Here is a 13,574-nt window from a genome sequence, read left to right on the forward strand (position 1 = left end):
AGGCATTTAAAAATATGTGTGGGAAAGATAAGAAGAGAAAAATGGATAGACAAGAGCAAGACATCTTACCTTTTTACCTATTTTAAAATATTTATTAACGAATTTACTTTTCCCACAAGGATTCTTGATATAATTGGACTGGAATTCAGGAGTAAAATGTCCACTCATCTGGTAAACCAAGTTTTAATAGCCAGGGTGAATTTCAAGTTTGACATATGTACAAACTTGATGGTACCCTAAAATAGCTAGTCGTGTCCTAAATTGTTGTTTTAGATCAGGAATGGTCAGGAAATAGATCCCAACCTGCTGCATCATGGCCATGCTCCCGATGTGTTCAGCTAAACATAAAAACTATTTGATACTCATATTTTTTATTAAATGTTATTGTTAATGTTTAACCATTCCTTTTATTTATCCATTGAAGGCTGGAGAATAAAATGGGGTGGAACAAGAAAAGGGGATCGATCTAAACTTTCTCATTATACGATTCATTGGCTTACTCTTCACTATTGTAGAACTCAAGTCAAAGGATTGTTTTGTATATTGTCGGGGTCTCCTATAACCCTCCTTTTAATTGTGACTTTCTAACTAAATACGTATCTTTAGAAAGTCTAAAACAGTTCCTTCTGTTGACTAAAATACATTTTATAATAACTCTGGTTCTACATGGTATCTCATCTTTCATAAATGTAAGCACAGTCTTTAAAAATTCACATTGCATAGCAAAAAAGTAATTTCGCCAAATTCTTTAGCATGCAATTAAAAGTAATGAGATTGTGTGAAATGCTTTGTATGCAGTAAAATCCACGAAACTAATTATATAAGAGAGCATTGGTTTCTTTCACATGATTGGCTATGTAAACACTTACACGTGGTTTAAATTTACCCCTAGAACACAACACATCACATTAGATTATATTTATTTTACACATACAGCTTCTTACTTTCCTGGATTTTCCCATACTGGTTTTACAATTGTGAAGAAAAACATTGCAGGTAAGTTTCAAAGATTGATTCTGATAGCATTGCAGGAAAAATGACAAACACCTGCATTATGTTCTAATTGCATGCATAATGTTAAGCTATAGATTGCAAAATATAATACAATAAAACATGCCATTAAACAGAAAATGCCAATATATGTATTTATTTTTGTTGTTGTAGATTCTACTGTGAAGGATGGAAGAACTGGCACTTGTTTTGTGCATGTTGAGCACAGTCGTTAGTTTTCCGGTAGGTTCATCATTAGTATGTTTGTTTTAGGCAAATAGGCTCACTGACTATTAAGTGTCACATCTGAGAGTGAAGACTAATAAATAACTCAAAATACTTTGTTTCACAGCTTGATTAAAGACTCTGTGCAAAAACAGTGGCACATACTATTAAATTGGCTACTGTGTGTCTTAAAAAAATATTATACAAATTTTACTTTGCATTTTTTTAAAAATGTTAATAGATTTGTGAATGTCTGTTGTTTTTACTTCCATCCCAATGGGAAAATGGCACAGAACAATGGGGAAAGCGGGCACTTTCTAAATACTACTCCTTATAATCCATGGTATACATCCCTTGCATAATCATTTTGTTAATCTCAGAGCCCAAGCCTAGATTACATTGACAGAATGCAGTTTGGGTTCAAGCTTGACCTCACTATGATCAGAAATGTAGTGGGTTCATTCATTGATGTAACTAAACAGAGTACTAGTTCAATAAACCTGTGTAATAGCAGAGCAAACAGAGAAAACAAATAATGTGATTTAAAAAAACAAAACTAATTTCACATATTTTAAATCATAAAATTGAGATCGTTGTCCAAACTTTTTTTTTTTTGCAAACTGCTATCTTGTTTTTTTTGGTTTTGTTTTTTTAAATACAAAGTTTCTATTTGGTATATTTGGAAGAAACGGGAGTGAATAATTATTGGCAGTTTTTGTACTTTTGTGAATGTGGAAATATAGTTTGTTTCCACTGCACCATCCCTTTGAATATATAAAACATGGTAGCTGTTAAATTAAATTAAATCAAAATTCATATAGAGCTCAATATTCCAATGGGATTATGTCAGATATTTATAAAGATCAGCCATGAAGGAAATTGCTAAATGTAGAGATGTCTTGGCGAGTGACCCACATATAACATTTGCTTATAATTCAGTACCTTGCAATGTTCCATATATGTGTTGCACAAATAGTTTTGCATCGTGAGACATACACATTTTAGAAAATAGAAATATTAAACTTATATTTTTACCCAGAAACATGATGTCTTTTTATTCCTCAGATAAACCCCCAGACAGCCGGGACACATGGCATGGCCAGTGTGAGCCTTGAGGTATGTGTCCTAATCCCAATTTCCAGTGGGCAAAAAAATCAGAAAAGCATTCTGTACACAATATTCATGCTACCTTTTCAAGTAGACTAGGTAGAATGGTGACAGAAGCTGCATAATCTCTTATAAGGGATTATTAGGAAAATTCTTGTATTGGTATGGTGGAAAACCATGTCAGTCCTCTGTGTTCCTTAAACCCTTGAGTGGCACCACGAAGCATTATAACTGGGTTGAACAACGTTCCTCCAATTGTTCCATAACTCATCCGTCGATATAATATGTATTTTATTTTCAAATGTGAAATAAAATACGTGTTTTTACATTTTATATTTTTAATCCTCAGAGTATCAGAAGCCAACAGACAGCCAACAATCTGGCAGCACTTCCTCAGGTACCAATGTTTATTATAATAACATATTATAATTTTTTTGTTTTCATTGGTAGTATGAATAGATAGACAGACAGACAGACAGAGAGATGGACATGGACAAATTATTATTTCTGTATTTGTTATATTACATCGATAATAAGTATTATATCTCATTTTGTTTAAATGGCATTTGCCTTTAGCTTTCAAGGTTTGGGTACAATGATCCATACTCAACATTATGGCTGCACGGTCTCTTACCACCACATGTAACATATCCATGGCTTCACCAAAGACCACAACTCCTGGATAATCAACAGGTATTACATCATATACTGAATGGAAACAGCATAATGTTGTGAGTTTAAAGACAACCAGTGTGAATTCATTCAAGTGTTCCTAATCATAAATGTATCCCTAACGTAACCTCCTGGATCTGATAACTACTAAAATGTAACTTTTGTAACATTCTAAATAAATATATGGGAAAGCGTAATATTGACTTTTAGTCATATTGAAGTCACATTAAAGTCACCTGCTTTAGTCATGTAGGATAATTCCTAGCTTCTTAACATTAATACAAGCTATGCGTAGATACAAGTATCCAGAGGCGGCTCTCTAATTAGGCGGTTTAGGCGGCCGCCTAAGGCCTCGCGCTGGCGGGGGCCTCGCGGCCGCCTAAACCGCCTGTTGGCAGAGTGTGTCAGGTCCTCGGTCAGTGACCGAGGACCTGACACCAGGAGGGGGCCCGGCGGCTTGCCCGGTATGCCGCCGGGTGCGAGGCCCCTCCTGGCTGCCCGGCCACCATCGCAGACACTGGTCTGCAGCTCCGCAGTGTGCAGAGCTGCAGACCATGTGACTCGCGAGAATTGGCCAATCAGAGCGTTGCCGCGGGTTACCACGGCAACGCTCTGAAATCTCGCGAGACTACTCGGTCTGCAGCTCTGCGGAGCTGCAGACCGAGAGCAGTGGCCACCGGACCACCAGGGAGCCCACTGGACCACCAGGGAAATCAAGGTAGGCTCTCCCTCCCCATCACCCCGCAACACACTCAGCCTCACCCCCCCAGTCACCATCACCACACTCAGCCTTACCCCCAGCCTCACCATCCCCCCACCACCACCCTCAGCCTCACCACCCCCCACCACCATCACCCCCACCACCCTCAGCCTCACCACCCCTAGCCCCCACCACCCTCACCCACCACCCCCACCACCCTCAGCATCACCCCCCTCAGTCTCACCCCCACCACCCTCAGCCTCACCACCCCTAGCCCCCACCACCCTCACCATCACCCCCACCACCCCTAGCCCCCACCACCCTCACCACTACCCCCACCACCCACAGCCTCACCCCCACCACCCTCAGCCTCACCACCCCTAGCCCCCACCACCCTCACCATCACCCCCCACCACCCCTAGCCCCCACCACCCTCACCACTACCCCCACCACCCTCAGCATCACCCCCCTCAGTCTCACCCCCAGCCCCCCTCAGCCTCACCCCCCACCACCCTCAGCCTCACCTCCCACCACCCTCAGCCTCACTACCCCTAGCCACCACCACCCTCAGCCTCACCCCCCACCACCCTCACCACCACCCCCCACCACCCCTAGCCCCCACCACCCTCAGCATCACCCCACTCAGCCTCACCCCCACCACCCTCAGCATCACCCCCCTCACCATCACCCCCCAACACCCTCAGCCTCACTACCCCTAGCCCCCACCACCCTCAGCCTCACCCCCCCACCACCCTCACCATCACCCCCACCACCCTCAGCCTCACCACCCCTAGCCCCCACCACCCTCACCACCACCCTCCGTCTCACCCCCAGCCCCCCTCAGTCTCACCCTCAGCCCCCCTCAGCCTCACCACCCTCACCCCCCTCACCCCCTCACCATCACCCCACCACCCTCAGCATCACCCATCACCCCCCACCACCCTCAGCATCACCCCCCACCACCCTCAGCATCACCTCCCCCCACCACCCCCACCACCCTCAGCCTCACCACCCCCCACCACCCTCAGCCTCACCACCCCCCACCACCCCCACCACCCTCAGCCTCACCACCCCCCACCACCCCACCACCCTCAGCCTCACCACCCCTCACCACCCCCCACCACCCTCAGCCTCACCACCCTCCACCACCCCCCACCACCCTCACATCACCCCCACCACCCTCACCATCACCCCCACCACCCTCAGCATCACCCCCCACCACCCTCAGCATCACCCCCCACCACCCTCAGCATCACCCCCCACCACCCTCAGCATCACCCCCCACCACCCTCACCATCACCCCCACCACCCTCAGCATCACCCCCACCACCCTCACCATCACCCTCACCATCACCCCCACCACCCTCACCATCACCCCCACCACCCTCAGCATCACCCCCCACCACCCTCAGCATCACCCCCCACCACCCTCAGCATCACCCCCCACCACCCTCAGCATCACCCCCACCACCCTCAGCATCACACCCCCCACCACCCTCAGCATCACACCCCTCACCACCCTCAGCATCACACCCCTCACCACCCTCAGCATCACACCCCTCACCACCCTCAGCATCACACCCCACCACCCTCAGCATCACCCCCCACCACCCTCAGCATCACACCCCTCACCACCCTCAGCATCACACCCCTCACCACCCTCAGCATCACACCCCTCACCACCCTCAGCATCACACCCCTCACCACCCTCAGCATCACACCCCTCACCACCCTCAGCATCACACCCCTCACCACCCTCAGCATCACACCCCCACCACCCTCAGCATCACCACCCCCACCACCCTCAGCATCACCACCCCCACCACCCTCAGCATCACCACCCCACCACCCTCAGCATCACCACCCCACCACCCTCAGCATCACCACCCCACCACCCTCAGCATCACCCCCCACCACCACCCTCAGCATCACCCCCCCACCACCCTCAGCATCACCCCCCCCACCACCCTCAGCATCACCCCCCACCACCACCCTCAGCATCACCCCCCACCACCACCCTCAGCATCACCCCCCACCACCACCCTCAGCATCACCCCCCACCACCACCCTCAGCATCACCCCCCACCACCACCCTCAGCATCACCCCCCACCACCACCCTCAGCATCACCCCCCTCTCACTCTCACATTATCTCCCCTCTCACTCTCACATTATCCCCCCTCTCACTCTCACATTACCCCCCCTCTCACTCTCACATTACCATTACCCTCCCTCCATCAACCCCCCGCTCCCTCTCACCATCAACCCCCTCTCCCTCTCACCATCACCCCCCTCTCCCTCTCACCATCACCCCCCTCTCCCTCTCACCATCACCCCCCCTCTCCCTCTCACCATCACCCCCCCTCTCCCTCTCACCATCACCCCCCCTCTCCCTCTCACCATCACCCCCCCCTCCCTCTCACCATCACCCCCCCTCTCCCTCTCACCATCACCCCCCTCCCTCTCACCATCACCCCCCTCCCTCTCACCATCACCCCCCCTCCCTCTCACCATCACCCCCCCTCCCTCTTACCATCACCCCCCCTCTCCCTCTCACCATCACCCCCCTCTCACCATCACCCCCCCTCTCCCTCTCACCATCACCCCCCTCTCCCTCTCACCATCACCCCCCTCTCACCATCACCCCCCCTCTCCCTCTCACCATCACCCCCCCTCTCCCTCTCACCATCACCCCCCCTCTCCCTCTCACCATCACCCCCCCTCTCCCTCTCACCATCACCCCCCCTCTCCCTCTCGCCATCACCCCCCCTCTCCCTCTCGCCATCACCCCCCTCTCCCTCTCGCCATCACCCCCCTCTCCCTCTCGCCATCACCCCCCTCTCCCTCTCCCTCTCGCCATCATCCCTCTCGCCATCACCCCCCCTCTCCCTCTCGCCATCACCCCCCCTCTGCCTCTGGCCATCACCCCCCCCGCCATCACCCCCCCCTCTCGCCATCACCCCCCCCTCTCACCATCACCCCCCCCTCTCACCATCAACCCCCCTCTCACCATCACCCCCCTCTCACCATCACCCCCCTCTCACCATCACCCGCCTCTCCCCCCCCCCATACACACAACACACTTCAAGCAGCTACCCCATACACATAGGGTCTCAGACAAAAACGCAAACATGTTCAGAGACATACATTCACACACACAAGGATACTCTTTGTCAGACACACTCTCATGCACATACATCAATGTGTATATGTGACACTTTTTTTTGTTAGTGGGGCCTCATGTTTGCGTTTCGCCTAAGGCCTCATAAAGTCTAGAGCCGCCTCTGCAAGTATCCATATTGATAACCATAATAGAGTACTGTGAACCCGAATTACTAGCTCAAGAGATTATCTATATGGGAGTAAGGGATCTGACTATTAGATAACCTCTCCAGACTCAGTGGAAATAATTGAAAGGGAATTTTAGGCCAAGGTAACCAAACTGGGAGCTCAGCTGACTTAGAAGATTTTACTAAATTGGCTAATTTGGCCTTACATGTGAAATTCCCTTTGTATTCTCACTTGTGAACTAGAATTTATTTGTTAGAGTTTGGAATTGTTCCAGGAATTTTGTAAAATTTGCAAAAGAATAGAAAAAAATAATGGACTTAACACTTTGTAACCAAATTTTCACCAAGTATTTCTTTTTGTTTCTTAGTTTGAATATGCTTTGCCAATACATCCTCCTCCATTGCCTGGGGTGCAGGCTCCAGCTCAGCCACAGAATCCAACTCAAGAAACTCAGAATGATCCACAGTCAACAGGGTCATCTGTGAAGGCAGAACAGCTCCTACATCAGCCATACATGCCTCTGGGATATCCAAAACTACCGCAAACAATGCCAACACTAGCTCCCCAAAATGGGGCACCACCCGATGGTCAAATCCAAACGGTAGCATTGTATATGGTAATCATATAAACGTAGCTCAGTTTTAGAATATTTTTTAAATATAATGAAATTGTGATATTGTAACTTGTTCTATTTTGAGATATTTACTCCATTTCAATTTTTAACTGCAATGTAATATGCTTAAATACATTCTTCCTTTTAGTACCAAACAATAATGAATAAATTACTGCAGCAAGGAGCAGGAGACACAGGCCCAGATCCCGCTGGAGTCCCTCCTGTACAGCAGCAACATGTAAGCTCTTCTCTTCAGTATATTTTACACAATCAAAATGATTATTTTTAGAATTCAGGGGGTTAATACAACCAACAAATTCATTGCCTTAAAAAGGTGGAATTTTACATGCCTGAGCATTGTACTGCTATATTAAAGGGACAGTATAAGCACTATAAATACTGCAGCTTATCGAAAGAAACTGTGATAAGGCAATAATTCTGTAACAATACTTCAAAGTAAGACTACTCAAGATTCCTCATGACAAAATAATTATCTTGAATAATGCAAATAATTTGTCATTGTAGAACCCTCGTTTATCTACTTTATTTAGTTTAATGCTTATATACAATATATTAAGAAACAATAGGACAAATCCAGATTTTACACTTTGAGCCGTTACAATTGTAGTTAAAATGACACTAGAAGCACCAAAACAACGTTAGCTTAATGAAGCAGTTTTGGTGTATAGATCATGCCCCTGCAGTCTCACCGCTCAATTTTAGTTAAAGCGATAATCGAAGCACCAAACCAACCATAGCTTAATTTACTGCTTAATTCCACGCGATTTAGGATATAAATAATTTTGTTTATGCAGCCCTAGCCTCACTTCCCCTGATTATGACTAACATAGCATCCATGACAAAAAGGTTTCATTTTTACAGCACAGTGTGTTTACGTTAGAAAGTCTTTTCTCCTTCTCTGTTGATTGAACACTAAATTACACACGGAAAGGCTGCTAAAGGCTCCAGTAGGCAAATAACATACCAGGAAACAAGAAATGTTAAATTAAATGCACTATGCAATAAGGGAAGCTATAAAAACTGAGACTGCGTGAGCCACAGCCAGTGGAGATGTGGCTAAAATTGTATTGGTGCTTAAGACAGATGACGGATATATTCCGTCATGATTCCCTTTTATTCCAGAAGTTGTGTCCTTAAGGGGTTAAAGTGTCCTTTGAACCAATCACAACAGGACATTTGTATTGGAATTATTTATTGAGAATGACTCTTTTTTTAAACTTTCTACCACTTTCCTATAGACGTTTTATTAATATTTCATAAAGTTGTATTCTGTTTCACAGTATAATGTTTAAAACTTGTGATTTGCATCAATAAAATAATTATCAGCAACAAAAGGATTAATCAAATACCATGGTTTCTGAAGTAATAAGGAATCCGTCAGGCAAAATACAAAGTATAGAATATATTAATACTTTATATAACATATTAAATACTGTAAAAAGCAGTTGTGCCAAGTAATTATTAGTCCTGTGAGATTCTCAATAAAGATGTGGCAGATCTACAAACTGCCTTTAATATTTGTTTCAGTATATCTCGTCTACTTTACTATTTTAGAAAACCTTTTTATTTTCATTCTGTAACCTGTATGTTTCAAGGAATCTGTCTTTTTTTTAGCCTTATCCTGGCCTAGTGTTTATGCAATATGGAGGAGCTGGGGTAAGTGACTGCAACTGATACAATATTTATAGAAACACAAAATAAAATATGTATTGCGATAGTTCAGTACTATAAATCTGCATGAGGCAGGAATCAAAACATGTCACAAAAAAGTATTTTATTTATTTTTTGCTAACTTCAAACCTAGCAATGTTGTAGAAATAAAGCTCAAGCTACTTAAACATAATTTAAACATAATTTTCATTACTTATGTTAATTAACATATATGTGATGTATGATTGCAACTGCATGCTTGTCATGGTACCTTGTATTCTGGCTCTTGGGGCTTGCCCTCCTGGAGGTTTACAGACAACCTGTGACCTCTCTCATAGCTCTTCCTGTTTCACCACGGATCTTAGGGCTTAATTTTGTGTCCTGTTTTGCTCTTAAAAGCTCTTTATATATTTATTACTGTCTATCTGGTTTCGATCTCAGCTATAACTGACTATTCTCCTTTCTGTAATCATTGACTTGGCTTCAATCGTCTTTCACTATTCCTGATTTTTGTTTTCCCTGTATCAGGCTTCTCCATGGTTCCCTTTTTTGTTATGTAAAGACCAGCAACTCTAATGATCAGTATACGTTATACATTCCATATTTCAGGGTACACTCTGCATGTTGGGTCTCACTATCACTATCTCACTAGGGTATAATTTAATTTATCTGATACTGTATTTAGCACTTGAATTATCAATATAAGAATGATATCTCTACTTACAAAACCAAATTCAAGACAATGGAGCTTATGTTACTCTATCAGACATGAATCTGTAATATCAGGTCTGTATTATTAGTCTAGAGGGCCACAAAACTAGCAATTATGCAAACCTTATATCTGCAAAATGTATTTACAAAATCTGTGGGGGTTCACAGCCAAAAATCTTCTTGACAAACCAATAAGTTGTGTTCCACTGTATCATTCACTTGATTGAGTTTGGTGTCTATGTTTTTGATTTAGAAACAGTATAACAGTATTTCAAATCAGCATTTAAAAAATGGATTAACACCATGATGTATCACCACATGATTCTGCTAGTCTATAATTTAAGATACATATGCTAACGAGTTATTAAAAAAAAAAAAAAAAAAAAAAAAACAGGAAACAAACACGAACATAACTGGCATTAAAAGAGTGAAATGTTTGAAGTTAAGTATAAATTGTCTCTTGCAGGGTCCTCCAGCAAGACTTGGTGTGATGAGCTCTGAAGAGATGCAGGTAAGATAGCTCTTTCCCACCATTTGACTTGCTCATTAGAACAGATCATTATATAAATAATGTATACAGCTAAACCTACACCTGGAAATTAATTTCGGATCAATATGTTTTGCAGAAATTAATAGTTTAAAGAAAGAATAATTTTTAGTAATGGGAACATAAAGTCCAGAAAATCCACAACATTTTTTGGGGGAGTGTAGGTTCCCTACTATCTCTGGGAGCACTGCCCACCTCCCGTTGCTGCTGAAAATTGAAGTTAAATAAAGATTACGTACCTCATTTCCAGCACAAATAATCCTCTGCCGCAGCTGCCCGGTCCGCCTCCCTAGGCATAATGATGTCTTCTTGGCGATACGCATGTGCGACCAAACAGAGTGCTACTCCAATCAAAAGCAACTCTAGAGGCTGTCAGGAAGACAGTCACTAGAGGTGTATTTAACCCTTCAACATAAACCTTCCAATTTATACAAAACTGCAATGTTTTACATTGCACGGTTAAAACTACAGTGCAGCTGCACCCATACCACGTCATTGAGATGAGGTGCTCTGGGTGACTTTAATGGTCCTTAAGTTATACTAGTGACATATAACATTTGGCATTATAGCTGCATTTTTGGAAATGTATTCCATAATGACTGGAAATGCAAAAGTTGGCCACCATTGGGATATTTTAACTTTTAGAAATGCTTTGCATGAAAGATAGTGACACCTATGAACTGGGAGTGTTTTTAGAAGTAGACACTCTACTTTACTTTGCTATCCACCTTAACCTTCTAATCCACATTGTGTGAGAATAATAAAACAAAGATACATTTCAACTAGCTTCACTTTTCATAATAACAATTAAATATTTTTCATTACAGGGTGGTCGTGCTGGGGCTGCACATGCTTTTAATGGCTTGTATCCTGGGCTTCTCCAAATGGGTTCTGGATTTGGAGGCATCCCTCAGAACCCAGTCTTTCAAGGAGACTTCACAGTGGAAGATGACTCTCCTGCAGCAGGAAGGCAACCTGTGGGCCAGGGAGCAGCTCACAGTCCAATTGATAACCCCTCACTTGTTGGCTCTAACCCATCTCTGCCAGGTCTAGAGGGAAGCCCAATAGGACAAGGAGAAGCTATGCCATTCCCCATCAATGTACCCAACTTTGCCTTAAACCCCTTAGGTCAGAGTAAACTCCCACCACATGTCACACCACCAAATGTATCCCAGTTAAACCATGATACAGGTGCAGGCTTTGCTCCTTACGGCATTGATGAAACAATGCCCTATGGCTTCCAAAGAGAAACTCCTATTCATATGGACAGTACGCCACCAAATACTGCTATTGATACTCCTATTCTACCAAGTGAAGTACACTTACAGCATCATTATTTCCATGAGCCCTGACAGTACATGATGCAATTCTCATTCTTGCTAAATATTCCAGACATTACTTTGCATTACTTACATGGACTACTGTATTCTTATTTAAAGGGTGCAGTAAACCAAACAATATGAAAAAAAATAAGATTTAAGAAAGAAAGCATAAGAGAAACATAACAGTAGCTATATTAGTTGACAAAGCTGCTTCATCAATACATATATGACTCATTAGTGATTTTTGCTTATTAACCTAAATCTTTTATCAATTTTCAGAATCATCTGTTCTCAGAGGCTAATCATACTAGATATTTATTATGATGATGATCATAGAAATGTGGGTTGTGGTTCTGTTTTGTAATAATATTAATAGATGTATAATGTGCTTCAGGTTAATTTGTCTTCATTCTACTGAAATAAAAGGGCTCAACCTACTCCTGCATTGCATCAATAGTTATTTGTTGCTTAATAAATGGATTTGAGAGATATTTATGTCTGTTTGCCTCATTACTTGTAATGCTCAGCTTAGTTCACTATAACATGGGAAAATACATAAAAACAACATACCTAGACATTGGTATATTTATGGGACGAAATACCAGTGCTTCACCTCTATCATGCACAGTTGCAGACCTTTCTGTCCAGCTCCCTATTATCAGTGACTATGAGGTTTATTCACTAAACAAAAAAAATGTGGTGAACCAAAAAACAGACATGGAAAATATCAGTAGCTGATTTTAAATAATTCACCAAATCTGGCATTTATCAACTCTTCCATTCACCTCAACTCACTGTCTAGTGAGTAAGCCCCTTAGTGTAGAAGAGTGTGACAATTTTGGGCCATCAACAACTATGACCCATTCCAATCTCACCATCATTGCATACATTTAAAGGACAACTGTGACCTCACAATTATTCTTTTTTTTATATAATAATCCTTTCTTCAAGAATTGAAAGGAATTTTTTTTTTTTTTTAAAGTAAGTACATGTTTTAAGTATATATGTATAAAGTATATATGCAAAACTCACCCTACCTTTAGTATATGACAGGATCCATTAGCCATATACATACACTTTGGGTTAGACAGTGTTTGAAAACCTACAGTTATAGTCTCTATGGTCTTCCCTTCCTGCACAGAAGCCATACTGATGTGTTAAAAAATAAATACGCTAAATATAAGTAAAAAAAAAATGCTTGGACATCCCATAATAACAAGGGAATCTTGATTGTGTCTCTTTTAAAATAACGGAATAAATAGGGTGTTTACCCTCTCTTCCTTTAACCCATGTGACTAGAAAGGTTATGATTGTGGTAGGCAAATAATTTCAGGCAAAAAGCTGACACCATTTGCCTACCCAAAATCATTTTGCCAAACTAATATTCAGATAAAACTATTTGACAAACAGGTGCCACTTCCCTAGGGGGTTCATGGGAGCTTATTGGTGAGCAGGGGGCCTCTTTTCTTCAAAGATTCAAGATGGCTATTAGAGACCAGGTCCATAAACTGGAAAAATTAAAAAAGGCTTGCTGGCCGAAGGACTTAAAATTATAAGACCCGGTTCTATCAGGAGCCTTTGTATGCCCCTTACAACAAACTATAATGATACCAATGACCCCCATGGTAATGAATCATAACTTTTTAAAAATACTCTACTGCTTTCAGTGATTGACAGAATACCTAGTGTGTGCATATCAAGCTTTATTATGTATTTTGCAAGAGAA

General features: G+C 43.2%; 1 protein-coding gene across 1 annotated transcript; it reads left to right on the plus strand.

Moving 5' to 3' along the window:
* The first annotated feature begins 959 nt into the window (after positions 1-959).
* On the plus strand, positions 960-11,878 carry AMBN (ameloblastin). Its single transcript, XM_063425295.1, has 10 exons — positions 960-996; positions 1,165-1,233; positions 2,281-2,331; positions 2,672-2,719; positions 2,899-3,015; positions 7,352-7,600; positions 7,746-7,835; positions 9,233-9,274; positions 10,446-10,490; positions 11,354-11,878. The coding sequence occupies exons 2-10, from the start codon at positions 1,180-1,182 to the stop codon at positions 11,876-11,878; spliced, it is 1,221 nt and encodes a 406-aa protein (XP_063281365.1). The 5' UTR covers positions 960-996; positions 1,165-1,179.
* The last annotated feature ends 1,696 nt before the right edge of the window (positions 11,879-13,574 follow it).

Source organism: Pelobates fuscus, chromosome 6 (assembly GCF_036172605.1).
Source record: "Pelobates fuscus isolate aPelFus1 chromosome 6, aPelFus1.pri, whole genome shotgun sequence".
NCBI lineage: Eukaryota > Metazoa > Chordata > Amphibia > Anura > Pelobatidae > Pelobates > Pelobates fuscus.

Bases quoted from the DNA above. Each gene is read 5' to 3' on its own strand.
- AMBN (XM_063425295.1), top strand. From the start codon at position 1,180: ATGGAAGAACTGGCACTTGTTTTGTGCATGTTGAGCACAGTCGTTAGT. The intron at 2,332-2,671 runs GTATGTGTCCTA...TTTAATCCTCAG, and splicing joins TGGCCAGTGTGAGCCTTGAG to AGTATCAGAAGCCAACAGAC. The intron at 10,491-11,353 runs GTAAGATAGCTC...TTTTCATTACAG, and splicing joins TGAGCTCTGAAGAGATGCAG to GGTGGTCGTGCTGGGGCTGC.